This window comes from Vipera berus (genome assembly GCF_964194415.1).
Source record: "Vipera berus genome assembly, chromosome: 2".
Classification (NCBI taxonomy): domain Eukaryota; kingdom Metazoa; phylum Chordata; class Lepidosauria; order Squamata; family Viperidae; genus Vipera; species Vipera berus.
This window is the reverse complement of record NC_138203.1, coordinates 70072858-70089292: the sequence shown is the minus strand read 5'-3', so window position 1 is coordinate 70089292 and position 16435 is coordinate 70072858. Positions and strand designations below refer to the sequence as shown.

At 40.4% G+C, this 16435-nt stretch overlaps 1 protein-coding gene across 1 annotated transcript in view; it reads left to right on the top strand.

Annotated features, from left to right (window-relative positions):
* The window catches only part of TMC1 (transmembrane channel like 1), a gene marked incomplete at its 3' end in the record, with an annotated part of 128747 nt that extends 121536 nt beyond the window's left edge, over positions 1–7211 (top strand). The window contains exons 16-20 of the mRNA XM_081318878.1: positions 6–245; positions 2052–2177; positions 2523–2601; positions 2704–2806; positions 6964–7211. Of these exons, the coding sequence (XP_081175004.1) occupies positions 6–245; positions 2052–2177; positions 2523–2601; positions 2704–2806; positions 6964–7211 (796 nt within the window). The remainder of the gene's footprint in view (positions 1–5; positions 246–2051; positions 2178–2522; positions 2602–2703; positions 2807–6963) is intronic.
* Between the last annotated feature and the right edge of the window lie 9224 nt (positions 7212–16435).

Genomic DNA, 16435 nt, shown 5'->3' with positions numbered 1-16435 from the left:
TCTAGGATGGGTTCTTTTTATGCACCATGTCTTCCTGCCATCAATGTTCTCCGCCTCCATACATCTATGTACCTTCAGTGTTGGGCTGTGATGTGCTGTAATGTTCCCCATGAAAGAGTCTTCAAAGCTTCAAGATCCAATAACTTCTACATGGCGATGCTCCTGTTCATTCTATTCCTCTCGACACTGCCTGTTGTCTATACCATCGTATCCATTCCACCATCATTTGACTGTGGTCCATTCAGGTCTATTACTTCGAGTATCCTTTTCTTTATTAAGTGATATGGCGCTGATGAATAGATAACTAATAACATTGGGTAGATTCTTACAAGATGAATAGTTCACATCACATTATTTGAATCCACGAGTAAAGTGGATTGTAACATACATGCCTGAACTACCATATTACCTTTGATTTTCAATAGAAAATTTGTGGGTGCCTACATGGTCAGCAAAACGTACCTTGATGCTTACCACATATGCTTACAATATAAAATGTATTTCTTTTTTTGGAAAGGACACCTACAAGCCATCAAACAGACAAAAATCAGAGGTAGTAGAGAGCATCCTATAGTTAGGAGATTTTGTTAGATTTGCTTTCAGGGTGTTTGTGAGTATCTATGTCCATATTTCACAGTTATTATGCCAGTACATATAATTTTCTTAAAATCACTAGTCTAAAAAAGCTGAGGGTTTATGGTTGTTGATCACAAGGGCAATTGGGGTATTTCCAAACACATTTAAAAGAGCCTCAGTTACATGCTAGTTGTAGTCAGTTTGCAGCATTTGTTAACTTGTTAGTGTAATCTTTTTTATTAATAACAGTTTGTATAATTGGTTATAACAAGCTATAGAAAAAATCATTACAGGAAGGGAAAGACTTGTCAAGTTGAACCCAGAGGGTTTTTCTTATGTGACATTTTCAATGTGATACATGATTATACAGTACAGACTCGTAAGCTTTTTTTCAGTTCCAGAAGACAGAAAAGATTTAGCTTGAGAAAACAGATTACAGTATATATGTTAGAATTGACAGAAGAAAAGAAGTCTTGCTTGTTGACATCATTGCTCAGTGTCAGAGAGTTAGAGGTCCCTGCCTTTCGGAACATGAAACTCTTCAAAAGGACAGATTAGTTGTATTTAAGAATTTTGACAATGTTTGAGGGCTAAAGTTGGTGAAGGAGATGGAAAAGTGCAAGGTGCAAGTAGCTATGAGAAATTGTAATAATCTTTGGTCCGTGGTATCACTGGTGATCTGCAGAAATGCTCCATACATTTCTCATAATCGTGTATGTGAAAGTGTGTTTATGGGCACACACACCTTTGAGTCAATGTTGATTTCTGACAACTGTCTGGACAAGTCCCTAAAGCAGGGGTAGACAACCTCGGCTCTTTTATGACTCATGGACTTCAACTCCCAGAATTCCTGAGTCAGCTATGCTGACTGAGGAATTCTGGGAGTTGAAGTCCTTGAGTCATAAAAGAGCCGAGGTTGCCTACCCCTGCCCTAAAGGGCTTTTTAAAGCAAGATTTTGGAAGTGATTTGCCACTCCCTGTTTCCTAGGGCTTCACAGAGAAAAATCAAAACTGAAAATAATATCAAGCGCAAGAGCATGTAGTTATATATCATTTTTTAGTGCTTTACAGCTCTTTCTAAGTGGTTCACAGAGCACATTGCCCCCAACAATCTGGGTCCTCATTTTACCGATCTTGGAAGGATGGAAGGCTGAGTCAACCTTGAACAAAACTCCAAGCTGCCTGCAATACTGAATTCTAACCACTGCGCTGTTCCACTTTTCACCAATAAGGAGCAAATTTTTTTGATCATGAGATAATGGAACAGCTTCCTCCCTGAAATTATGGGGTGTCCATCCCTGGAAGTTTTTCCAACAAAGATTACCCTTTTGAAGAAATTCCAATAACTATCCAGACTGATGTAATAATACTCTTGCTATGGTTAGAAATGCTGTTTCTTTTTATTTGGTATTAATTTGAAGTCAAACAGTCTTCATCTGGTTTTTATTTACATCTCTGTGTATTTCTGTTAATAGTGGTAAAACCAGAATGTTTGAAGTCATTGGAGAAACTCTGGAGCATGATTTCCCTTCCTGGTTTCAGAAGGTTTTCAGTCTGGTCTCCAACCCTGGTGTGATCCTACCTTTCATTCTTCTGATGGTGTACGTACAACCTTCCCTATCTCAATGTTTATTCAATTTATTATATTGTTGTTCTCCCTTTCCCCCAAGAAGCTGAGTGAGCCTTCCTTACCTATTTATCTGCTCAACAGCCCTGTAAAGTGGGTAATTTTAGAGACAGAGAAAAACAGAAAGGATTTTAATCTCGGTGGGAACAATCTGTAGTTTGTGAACTCGTATATCCATTCCATTCCACACAGCCTGCTTTTTCCTCTCTTCCTTTTCAAAGTCATTAAACTTTATCTTTTGAACTTGAAGATGGTTGTTATATCAGTGTCATTGTCATCATCATTGACTGCCATAAAACCTATGCTTCCCCCACTTTAGCTTGAGCATCTACTATCTCAATGCTACATCGAAAGGATATCAGGCTATGAATTTGGAGCTCAAGAAGAAATTGCAAAATGTAAGAAGGCTGAAGACACCGGGCTGATTTTCTTTTTGCTCGTTAGTCAGCCATTCTATTGGATTTAGTTATGAGGTTTTTCTTTTTATTCTTCTTTCCCAGCTATCTGAAGAAAACAAAAAGAGGAACAAACAAAAAGCTCAGAAACCACAGGACAACGAAGAAGTCTCTGTTGAGATTCAGAGCAATCCCAAGGGAGGCCAAGGTGAGGAATGCTTTGAAATCTAGATAAGATGAGATGAGATGAGATGAGAAGAGAAGAGAAGAGAAGATAAGATAAGATGATAAGATAAGATAAGATAAGATAAGATAAGATAAGATAAGATAAGATAAGATAAGATAAACTTTATTGTCATTTTTTACTGTGGGTACAGTGGTGCACATCAAAAATGAAATTTAGTTGCCCGCTCTCAAAGTGAAACACATACATGACACCCCCCAAAAGCACACTACATACAACACGGTTCCAGATGGTGCTTGGGTCCTTACCTAGCTCCCTCACTCACAGCCCGGTCGATGCCTTGGTGGATGCCTGGGAAAGGGTGGCCACCAAGGCACTTGACCATGTTGTACCCTTGCGACCCCAGACCCGGCACAGATCCCGTTGGGCCCCATGGTTTTCTGTGGAGCTCCGGGAGATGAAGCATCGGAGACGGGGTCTAGAGAGCGGTTGGAGATCCACCCGGTCTGAATCTGACCGATTGCGACTAAGAGCCTTTACAAGGTCTTATCTCACTGCGATGAGGATGGCGAAGTCTAATTACTTCGCTGCCCTCATCGCGTCCACAGAAAATCGCCCAGCCGCCCTGTTTAGGGTGACTCGCTCTCTCCTTAATCGGGAGATGAGGGAGGATCCCTTACAGGGACGGGCTGAGGAGTTTAGTCATCATCTGGTGGACAAAATCGCTCAGATCCGGACCGGTTTGGACTCTGACTGGGCAGAGTCAGGCATGGAGGAATCAAGCGGTCTTGAGCATGTTATCTGGACTGAGTTCGATCCTGTTTCCCCCAATGATGTGGACAGGATCATGAGAAGGCTGAGCTCCACCACTTGTTTACTGGACCCGTGCCCCTCCTGGCTGGTTTATGCGGCTCGGGAGGAGACACGAGGCTGGTTCCAGGAAGTAATATCTGCTTCTTTGAAGGAGGGTATCTTCCCTGCCGCCTTGAAGGAGGTGGTGGTGAGACCCCTCCTCAAGAAGCCTGCCCTGGACCCGGCTGTTTTAAATAACTACCGTCCGGTCTCCAACCTCCACTTTTTGGTGAAGGTTGTTGAGAGTGTGGTGGCGCATCAGCTTCCTCTGTTCCTGGAGGAAACTGATTATCTGGACCCGTACCAATTGGGTTTCAGGCCCGGGTACAGCACGGAGACGGCATTGGTCGCACTGGTGAATGATCTCTGGCAGGCTCGGGACAGGGGATGTTCCTCTGTCCTAGTCCTTTTAGATCTCTCAGCGGCTTTCGATACCATCGACCATGATATCCTACTGCGGCGTCTCAGGGGGTTGGGAGTGGGAGGCACTGTTTTGCGGTGGTTCTCCTCCTACCTCCTGGGCCGCTCGCAGTCGGTGTTGACGGGTGGGCAGAGGTCTGCCCCGAGATCTCTCGTTTGTGGAGTCCTTCAGGGGTCGGTCCTCTCTCCCCTCCTGTTCAACATCTACATGAAACCGCTGGGCGAGCTCATTCGTGGTTTTGGGGTGGGGTATCATCAGTATGCTGATGATACCCAACTTTTTCTTTCCACCCCGAACCAACCCAGTGATGCACTCGACGTGATGTCCCGTTGCCTGGAGGCGGTCCGGGTTTGGATGGGGAGAAACAGGCTTCGTCTCAATCCTGCCAAGACTGAGTGGCTGTGCATACCGGCATCTCGGGTTAACCAGGTTGTTCCATCACTAATGATGGGGGTGAGGTGTTACCCCCCGTCGATAGGGCTCACAACTTGGGCGTCCTCTTGGATTCACGGCTCAATTTTGAAGACCATATAGGAGCTGTGACCAGGGGGGCTTTTGCCCAGCTTCGTCTGGTGCGCCAGTTGCGGCCCTATCTGGACCGAGATGCCCTACGCACAGTCACCCATGTGCTTGTGACCTCCCGGCTAGACTACTGCAACGCTCTCTACATGGGGCTACCCTTGAGGACCATGCAGAGGCTTCAACTGGTGCAGAATGCAGCTGCGCGAGTTGTTATGGGAGTTTCCCGATACTCCCGTGTAACACCTCTTCTCCGTGAGCTGCATTGGCTTCCGGTTGCCCTCCAGGTGAGATTCAAGGTGCTGGTAATGACCTATAAAGCTCTAAATGGCTTGGGTCCAGATTATCTAAGGGAACACCTGCTGCCGGCATCAACGTCCCATCATCCTGTGCGCTCCCACAGGGAGGGCCTTCTCAGGGTGCCGTCGGTTAAGGAGTGCCGGCGGGTGATCCCCAGGGGGAGGGCATTCTCTGTGGGTGCGCCTGCCCTTTGGAATGAATTACCGGTGGAACTTCGGACCGCCCCCGATCTGCGTTCATTTCGCCGGGGCCTGAAAACCTGTTTTTTTTATCTATAAGGCCTGGACTGAAGGGGTTTTAGCTTTTAATATTGTTTTAATTGTTGGGCTTAATTAATTTAATCTATTTTAATTTTATACTATTTTTATATTGTATTTTATGTTGCCCTGTAAACCGCCCTGAGTCCTTTGGGAATAGGGCGGTATAAAAATTTAAATAAATAAATAAATAAATAAATAAATAAATAAATAAATAAATAAATAAATATGTATAGACCCACATCCCTACATATACATAACAATAAAATATTAAATAATGTCCAACTAGACTTTTATTCCAAAGTCCCTGCCCTTATTGTTAGTACTTTTCTTTAGAATGATTCCTTCTCTCTCATTGTTTTCCATACCTGATGAGGAAAAATCTTCTTTAGTCATCTTAAGGAATCTTGTTCTGTACATGGATGTTCTTTGTGGCTGCATGTGATCCATGGGTTATGGATTGCTTCCTTATCCTTGACATTTGGATATTGAGGTCCATTTGCCATTGATATGGGGGAAAGAGTTAATTATTTTCTTGATTGCATTTTTTTCCTGATTCATTTAGGACATGGATACCCAAACTGTGTGTCTCCCTGAATCTTGGCTTCTGGAGCCATGTCAAAAGTCACATCCAATTGATCTATTCTATTCTATTCTATTCTATTCTATTCTATTCTATTCTATTCTATTCTATTCTATTCTATTCTATTCTATTCTATTCTATTCTATTCTATTCTATTCTATTCTATTCTATTCTATTCTATTCTACTCTACTCTACTCTACTCTACTCTACTCTACTCTACTCTACTCTACTCTACTCTACTCTATTCTATTCTATTACCTCTTTATACCTCCCACCTTACTGACTCCAGGTAGCATATACATTTAATAAATAAGAAAAAACAAATATATATAGAAATATATATAAATATGTCAGAATGGAAATTTAAGTACCGGTACATAGGAGGTGGGCAATTGTGTTTAGTATATTTAATGATAATTATATTTACTTTTCATTCTGGCCTTACAGTACCTATTATTTATCCCAGACATGACACTAGAAGGGCAAAATAGATTCTGCACCTATGATTTAGGCTGAAGCTCATTCCTTTCTTATGTTATACTATTCTTGTATACAATATTCCAATCTTCTTCATAAACATATAAATGTCAATGTAGGCATAAAATGGTGTTTTATGATAATAACAGATTTTGTTATTTTGGAGGATATTTTTCTTTTGAAATGTGGCATATAATCCTTCAAATAGGAAAGACAGAATATAAACCTTACAGATAAAGGAATAACTCCATATACCACCTTTATCCATTTCTACATTAAGAATAGCTAAAATTTCTAGTGTTTCATTCTCAGCTAATGACATCTTGTCTTGACAGAGGTGTAGATAGATACCTACATTTTTTGATTTTGAATTGTTTTTACTTCAGTTATACAGCTTTGTATAATTGTATACATTTGCTTTCCCAAAGCTAAAATAGTTTTCCTCAAATTAAATGAATTTCCATTAAACAACAAAACCTGCTCCCTTAGTTCTGATTTTCAAAGTTCATTCAAAGGAAAGACTCAGCTGGGTTTCTGATCTAAAGATAGAAGAGCAAATTGAAACTTTCAATTGGTTTTATTACTGATTGCGTTCTGAGAATGCTAACCTCACCCTGAAACCCCTCCAAATATAATCTCTGGTGGATTCTAGTCCTCATGAACTTATTCCACAAAAATCCACAAGAGAATTTAGGAAGGGCTTTGGTTAGGAATTCACATTTGTGCACTGGGTTTTAAAAATCAACAATTCTTTTCCCAAAACCATTTCAGATAAAAACAAAGGAGAGAAGGAGTCCAAGAAGAAGTCACCTAAAGAGCAGGAAGAAAGATCTGCTGTAGCCAATGGAAACCTTCCCCCTCCCTGCAAAGGACGAGGGGGTGGCCCTGTACCTCCTCCCCAAATAGCCGTGACACGAGCACCAGCACCTCGAGGCAAAAGCATGAATGGACATCCTGGAAATTCAGCCAGTGGAGCTTTTCAGCCAAGGATGCCAGGACCACATCTAAATGACCAATAAGAACAACTTCCCAGCAATATGTTTCCATATTGGTAATGCTGCAATTAAAAATGATCTAATAATAACCAGCAGGAAGAACCAGTAGGAATATTCAAGGTGGCTCTGCTAAGATTGCTAAATCACAGAATGTATCAGAAGAGATCTGCTGGATCAAGCCAGGGAGGGATCTAGTCTAGCTTTTTGAGTCATAGTCTGGATGCATTTGGGAAACTCACAAGCCTGATTTGGAGGGTTATAATTTTTGTTTATTGCTGCTTCTCAGCAACAGTATTTAAACAATTGTTTTTCAAATTTGGCAATTTTAAGATGTGTAGACTTCCACTCCCAGAAGTCCCCACCTACGATGGGGACCAAATGCCTATTGTGAACATGATTCTTCAATTGGACTGGGGTCCTTCTACATTGGGTTTCCATGGATCTTTAACCTCCAACATGGGAAACATTATGTACATCACTATATCTATGTCATATATAGTTTTATCCAGCTCTATCTTGTGTCCCTTTACCCTCTTCATTCCAAGAAAGGAACCCAAATGTGTTCATAGGAAAACCGTATATTCATTTTGTTGTTCCCTTTTTGCTCATTTTCTAGATCTATGATTTGTCTGTTTGTATGCAGTGAACAGAAGGGGACACTCCCAAGTGTGGATACCGGCATCTCATATTATCCAACATGTTCCATCTCTTTTGATGGGGGGGAGCTATTGCCCTCCTCAGAAAGGGCCCGCAACTTGGGTGTCCTCCTGGATTCACGGCTTAATTTGGAGGATCATCTAACTGCTGTGACCAGGGGGGCCTTTGCACAGGTTTCCCTGGTGCGCCAGATGTGCCCCTTTTCGGACCGAGATGCCCTATGCATGGTCACCCATGCCCTTGTCACTTCTTGCCTGGATTACTGCAATGCTCTCTACATGGGGCTGCCATTGAGGTGCACCCGGAGGCTTCAACTGGTGCAAAATGCGGCCACGCAGGTGCTTATGGGAGTATCGAGATATTCCCATGTTACACCACTCCTGTGCGAGCTGCATTGGCTTCCGGTTGTCCTCCGGGTGCGATTCAAGGTGCTGGTAATTACCTTTAAAGCCCTACATGGCTTAGGCCCGGGGTACTTGTGAGACCACCTGCTGCCAATGTCAACCTTACATCGCCCTGTTCGCTCCCACAGAGTCGGCCCCTGACCTTCGATCCTTCTGCCGTGACCTGAAGACATGGTTGTTCCAACAAGCGGGCCTGGACTGATCATGGTTTTTAAATTTGGTTTTTATCGGCTTAAATTGTCCTTTATTTCTTTATTTATTCTTTAATTCTTTTTAAATCTTTGTATTCTATGTTTTTTAATTTTTTATTGTTGTGAGCCGCCCTGAGTCCTTAGGGAGAAGGGAGGCATATAAATTTATTATTTAGGCATATAATTATTATTATTTAATCAATAATAATAATAATAATAATAATAATAATAATAATAATAATAATTTTATAGCCCTGAACAGCTTGGTCTCCAGAAACTTGTTCTCGTCACTGCCCACCCTAATGCTAGCTCATGTATATTAAAATATCCAAGTTGTGTAGTGTTGGTGGTTCCACTGGAAGACTGATGAGGAGGAATCAGATAACGATATGTATCTTTTCACATTAGTGCACGGGGCATAGAACTCTCTATAGGTTTATATTTTCAAGCAATGATTCAGTGTATAGTGCAGAATTAAGCAAGCATTATTTCAGGTGCTAAAGGGTTATACTTGGGCCATGTTTTGTTTCTGCCCAGCACCTGTGCAGAATAGGGTGATCTTTTCCATCTTCATTTCAATTAACCGTGAGAAGCAGATAGTCCTCCACTCTGTCTCATCACCACTTGGTACAAACAAAGACACCTTAGCCTTCATGGTCTCATTCTTGTCAGAAATCTTCAACCTTAAACCTTGATCGTCTCATTCTAGAAGGAGGGCAAAGCATTCCAAGGTAAGATAGATTGTCTTCTCCTTCATTGTAAACTTCAGTGAGATGAGATCTTTGCAAAGCTGGTATGCTTAATTATAGTTCAGAACCTATGCAGACATTACTTGGCTGGTGAATTGTTGGGTTTGCTTGCTGGACTGGCAAGCAAAACAGACTTACGAACATAACCTATTCATATGTAGAGCATTGCCTGTATAAGCTAGTCAAAAACCTCCATGAGATGAAACTTCAATGATGTCCTAACTGGGAGGGTGCTGAATGTTTGCTGGCTTTCAAAGTGTCTGCCTGCCGTTATCTTTTTGGGGTTCCCTGTCTTGAGGAAGTGGCACAAAGCCGTTCTTTCTTTGTTTTCTTGTTTTCTTAAACATGGTTCGTGCAGCAAACAGAAACAGTACTCTACATATTTAGAAACAATCTGGATGGTGCATGCCTACTTGAGTCTGAAATACATGCAAACCAAGTTTACCAAAAAAGGATAAAGACTTTTTATTTTGCTTTTCAGAGAATAGGCTTCAAAATTAGGTTGATGAACAGAGAGGATTTTTGACTCCTGAAGTTCCTTTCTTCCAAGTATCGTCTCCTGCACTATATTGAATCTAGAAAATCCCCCCCAAGTTTCGAAAGGGAAAAAAGGGGGGGCAGGGGGGAGCCCCAGTAGAAAAAGAAAAATTGGAACCCATGTCAATTTCATCAAAACTTTGCAAAATATTGTTAGTCTTTCAAGAGAGATCAGGCTGCGTAACCTGTACAGTAGAGTAGTACTTTTATTGTACAATTATTATAATATAACTTTACAAGGTTGAATGTGTTTTGTCTCCATCCCTTTATCTCCACGTGGAGTAGGGAAGAGCTTGTCTGTTTACTCACATTACTTTCTTGGCTTCAACTCAGGCTACTCCTTCTGTCCATCAAGGCCATTCCTTCTTCCCTTTGCACCAGCCCTTCGGTTCCTTTTCACAATATCTCTGTGTGCAGGCAACAGGAGCTAACTATACCTTCGCTCCCCAGAATCTTCTGCCTGTAGAGACAACTGTAACTTGATGAACTGCCCAGGAAATACAATTAGTGAGCAAAGGAAAGCTGCTATTATCTAAGGCATAAATTATCTATTAAATTAAAAATGAATGGGTCGTGTAATCAGAGGCATTCTATACAGCTAAGAACTCACAACAATGAGATTCTCTGTTTCTTGCATTGTCATCTTCTGCAACATCAGCCGGGATATCAATATGTGATACCCCCAGATGGTATCCATGGATTCCCCTATTTTCTTTTTTTCTTTTTTTCTTTTTAAAATAATCTGCACATGCATGCTCAGGAAAGAGGCTTTTCGATGAATGGGGCTCACGCCACCAAAGTGGATTGCTGCAATCTGCTCTTGGAGGGGCATGCCTTGAAGATGGTGCTAATGGCGTAACTATCTTCGAGGAAGTGTCACATACCCTGATTCTGAATCAGCTGTACCGGTTACCAGTAACTTTCTTGGTCCAGTTCAAGGTGCTTAAATGGGTGGGGCATAGATTAATTTTAAACTGGTTTTAAGAATTGAGCCTAAAAAGAGCCATATTTGGCCTTCAGAATATTCACTGTATGAAAATTAGCAAGCAATTAAAAAGCCAGAAATAGGAGTGGATGGCATACAGTTTTTTTTAAAAAAAATTAATAGCAAATGAACACATAAAAATAAGAAAGTTTGTTTTGGTCTGAAAAATTATTTTTTCTTCCTTGTCCTTTTGATTTAATTCGGAAATAAAAAATAAAACATATAAAAGTATTCTTAGAAATTCAGAAAATTAGGGGATTCATGTTTTATTGACTTTGTTCTGTATGTAATAGAAGCATGATACCAGCAGAGGGCAGAGCTCTCTTGCTGTGGCTCAAGAAAACTTAAACCTTTTAATAAAATGTTTTGGTAAAAAAAAAATCCACAGAGTCCTTCTGATTTTATGCCAACTTAGACTAATAGAACTATCACTAAAACAACTATATTGTTTTGAATAAATGTACAACTCTTACTGTCTGCTGATGTGCCTGCAGGACAACACAGGAGGGTATGGGATAGGTTCATTTAAAAAAAAAATGGCATTGAGCCACTCCTCTCCGGCCTACCACCAATATGTCTTAAAACAGTGGTTGTCAACATAGCAACTTTAAGAAGTGTGGACTTTGACTTCCAGATTTCCCCAGCAGCATGCTACAAGGAGAATTTTGGGAGCTGAAGTCCACAAGTCTTAAATCACCAAACGTCTAGCTTTTTATCTCACATTATTCACCAGTATATATAGTGCAGTACATTATTCACCAATATACAATGCAGTATAAGGAAGCCAGGATTTTTTCTTCAGTATTCTTGGGATAAGCTGTTTCAACCTGGGTTCATATAATTGCTTTGGGAGCAAACAAGCAGATCAAGGGCCAAAGCCTCCCCCCCAAAAAAAGAAAAAAAAGACAGTATTCCCAGAGACCCTCTTAAGAGAGTTCTGCAACCCCTGGGCCACAGCTGTGGCCTATCTGGCACCGGGCTGCGCAAGTAGCAGGTGAGTGTGCTCATGCACGCACCTCCACTTTCACGGAACCATCCCCTGCAGCTACCGCCAATCTGCAAAGCTGGAAAGGTTGGGAACCACTGCTCTAAAGGTCATCAGCAAACTGCATTACAACGAAGAAAAATAAGGAAAGTCATTAGGTATGTAAGGAATAAAATAGTTGCGAATGAAGGCAAATACACGTATCCCAGGATAACGTCGCAGGATCCAATCTCGGTCGGTCACCAAGACCAGAGGTTTAATCTTCTGAATTTTGGGACTCATCCTTGGAGAATTTCTTTCTATCAGAATGGGTGGGTTAACTCTGCACATTCCCTACACATTCCAGCAGAAAGAAGCTCCCTGAGGATGGGCTCCAGCACAAATCTGAAAGCTCAGAAGACTAAACCTCTAGTCCTGGTGACTGACCAAGATTGGATCCTGCAATAAAATAGTTCTTTTACTATAATGGCGAATATCTGTAGCTCGGGTGTAGGATGAGGGTGAAGGTTCATTCTCCCAGCTTGTGGATTGGTTTATGAATGTTTTGTTACCAAGCTAGGTAGTGAAATGCTGAAGATGTTACCTAGCCTGGTAATGAAACGTTCAAAAACCAAGCCACAAGCTTGGAGAATGAACCTTCACCCTCACAGTTCTTTTACCTTGAGTTGATTTAATTTAATCTGTTCATTCTCTGCTTTGTTTTACAGTCGTCCGGTGATCGTCTGTCAGTTTGCAGCTGAGGTAGGGCAACTGTAGTGAAGCCTGGAGAGATACTGATGAAAATATGGACTGCAGATGCAAATGGTTGCAGACTGCAGAGAAGCAATGATACCATTAATGATTAGCCTGAACATTAGCTATTCCCTGGGTGAAATAGTGTTCTGGTGAATTTGAATTTCTCACTCTGTTATTTCCTTTTCTGCCTAGTTATTTCTTCTTCTGGCATTTTTTCCATTTTCTCTTTCTCTTTTGCTTCCCAATTCCATCACTTGTTCTTTCCATCTTCTTTTTCTTCTTCTGGTCCTCCTTTTTTGCTTTGTCTGCTGGAAGAAGAAATGTCTCTACATAAATACTTCTTAACTGTTGCAAGAGTGGCTTGTGTAGTATAGAGCGAGGCATGGGAATTTAATTAATTTCTTTAAAATGGGTACAATATTTTACAATGTTTTAATTCCAATAGATATTTTTTTATTAGGGAGAAATAAATTTCCAAGGCTGGTCCCATGTGAATTTGATTGGGTTTAGCTAGGATTGGCAACTTTCAACTGCAAAATTGGGAAGTGGTCATTGCATAGAATTTTTGTCTGTGTTTTCACAAAAAATGTCTTGATCGTGGGGGGATATTCTTAAATGCATAATTCATAATAGCAACTGGATCCCTATCACTATGTAATGAATTAAAATTAAACAGATGTTTTCTGTTTATGGACACAATGCCTTAAACAATGGAGGTTTTTAGTTTTAAATATTTAACTTATTCCTGGATTTTTTTTTCCAGTTCACAGGTTCTTATCTCTGCAAAATCTCACATTTTGGCCTTCTATTTTGTTATACATTTGCCAGGTGTCTGGTTCAGTGTTGTGATTAAATGTGTCACCTTCAAAATAAATAATTTTAGGTCCATCCAAAGTTTACTGTTTTAAGAAGTGTGGGGCTGATGAGTTTAAAGCAAGAGAAACACTATGTATTTTTCTTGTCTGCCATTTTTTTCCCTCAGATCGCTTTAACCTGTGCAGTGCCAAATAATTTTAGGGAATTCCTGTAAAGACAAAGTTAAAGTCTATGCTTATTGGCCATAGAGTAGCATTTGTAGAATGGGTTCTAATGTAAGCCAGATACCTTTTTATCTTTGCAATGAGGTCTCTTTGCCCACCTGAAAATATGAATCACCAATTCAGTCAAAGTAAAAAGCATTTATTTAGGGTTGGGTGGTCAAATTTTCTTTTTAAATAAATATTTTATTAATTTTCTAGTTTTGCAATCATAAGTACTTAATAAACAATGTGTTGTCCTGGGTCCATTAGTAATTCAGTGGTCCATAATTAATTTCTTCAATCTAGGCCCAATATTACACCATCCAATGCTTCCTCTCTTCTTCCGGTAGTACACATTTTCCCACACTAGGCAAATACAATTCTTATTGTTGTTAATACATGTACAGTTGAATATCAACATCTTTGTTCCATTTTCCTAATAATAATGTCGGTTTAAAATATCTTTTCTAACCAAAATGTATCTTAATTGCAAATAAATCTTTTATAGGATACAGAAACAAGGAAGTGATCAAACAATAAAATACAGCGATTACATGTGAGACTTGAGCAATAAAAAACATTGTTTCGAGACAAGTGGCAAATGTATGGATTGCGCTACTCTTTCCCAGCTGGGTTTGTATCTTTGTTAAAACTTACAAGTGTATTCAAGGACTTTCAGAAGACGCTCTCTGTTGTTTGATGCTGAAAAGAGAAGTTCTCACATACCAAAAAAATGGCCTTGGTTAAAAAGAGAAAACATGTTTTCCTGAAGTTTTCTTTTTTTAAAATAAATGCTTAAACTACCACATTAAAAGTCCTAATATCATTTTTCAACACTAATAAAGAAGACAAAAAATCCAAGTAATAATGGCATCACTTAGTTTGCTAGAGTTAAGATATATAATTGCATATCATCAGCCTACTGAGGATACCTCATCGATGGTGACAGATAAGCTCACTCAGTGGCCTCATGTAGAGGTTGAAACAGAGAGAAAACATACCCTATGGCACCCGGCCTAGTAAAGGATAATCAACCAATTGGAATTGACCCTGAAGGACAGAGCAGAACAACACCATGCCATCTACTCCCAACTCTCTGATCTGATCTATAAGGGCCAGGATATATGCACTAACCCAGGGGTAGGCAACCTCGGCTCTTTTATGACTCATGGACTTCAACTCCCAGAATTCCTGAGTCAACTATGCTGACTCAGGAATTCTGGGAGTTGAAGTCCATGAGTCATAAAAGAGCCGAGGTTGCCTACCCCTGCACTAGCCCATCCCTTCCCATGCCAGAGGTCATTCATAAGCACAACCAATGCCATTTCCGTCCCATAGTGGGTCTGAATCATGACAGAAAAAGATCCATATAACCTGCCTCCTCCAAAGCCCTGTTGTCCAACCATCTTCCCTATCACCTTTCCCAAAGAAAGGGAGATAAGATACTGGACAAAAAATTGTTTTGTAAAATGGGATATAGCAAAGGCTTCTTAAGGAAGGGGCAAAATTTGTCCTTTTTCAGAGGTAAAGGACCAATTTGCAGAAAAGACTGAAGTCAACATAAAAGGTTCCTTAAGTTACAGTTTAGTTCAGAGATGACCAATAGGGCTGAGGAATCTGCAGCCTTCCTAAAATGCTGAACTACAACTCCCAGCAGCCCTCAGCACGGTCCATTTTGAATTTCATCCACCCTATTGATCCCTGAAACTTTGTTTTCAAATTGAGGAAGGGAACTAGAAGGAAAGAGTCTTGAAGACTTGAAGAAACTCTAACATCCACTTATCAACCTTAACCCTAACTTATATAATTGTGTCAGACATTAGAATACAAGTATGTTAAGGAAGCATTTGCCTCATATTATCAACATTTCAGCATTTTGATGTACTTTTGGCTTGTTGGGTTAACTTTATTCTCTATTTGTATCTTATGCTAATGTCTGACTAATCTTGTAGTAACTGCCAGGTTGCTGATTTTCTGCATTCAGCCATATTTCAAATGGTCTTGGGCAACAGTCAACATGATTAATCTTAGGCTCCTCTAGAAACAGAATTTGCAAAAGGTGTATCTATTTGTTTTGGCAAGATCTGTGGGCAAATTCAGCACATTGGATTAACACAGAGCTGGGCTTGGCTCCAATGGAAAAAAATGTATGCTTAGATGGCATTTAGGTGGATGGCTTAGTGTATATTTGTTTGTAGCTATTAATGGATAATGTTATATTACCTCTTTTAATGCTTGAAATATTTTCTGATATTTTATTTGTTTGGATTCAGACCAATCTATCATATTGCATAATAAGCCATAGTAGCTATCTGCCTTTTAACAGTTTTGAACTCTTCAATGTTCTCTACCTTTTCATACTTATTTTTATGTCAGTGTTTATTATAGAGGATAAGGTAATGGCCCAGCACTGGAAAAACATGGATTTCAGTCAACCTTAGTGTTTCTCAACTTTGGCAACTTTAAGATGTATGGATTGGCTGGGGAATCCTGAGAGTTGAAGTTCACAGAAAATAAAGTTTCTAAAGATGAGAAACACTGTTCTACCTTCAGTCAAAATAGCTCAGTCCAGGATCACTTGGTCCAGATACTTTCTCAGCCCAGTCTCCCCGAGTTCTTGCTGTAGGGCACGGGAGTCAAACTCACTGTGTCATGTGACATGTCACAACTTTTTTCACATTGCTGGAGCTGGGCTGGGCGCGTGATGCATGATGTAACCAGCCTGCGAGCCAGCAGTTTGACACCCCTGCTGTAGGGGAAAACAGCAGAGGACACCTTAAGATCCTGAATGAAGACAGGATATAAATCAAATACAGTATTTTCAGCTTTATTCTGTCATATATTGTTGGATCCTTGCTTTACTCCTCGTCTTGTCTATGTAGAAACTGAAGTATTATTCTACAGTATCTCAGCAGGGACAAAAACCATGTCAGGAGATGTTATGGCTGTTAACAATACAAGAGTCTTGCCTAAAATAGGTGCAAGA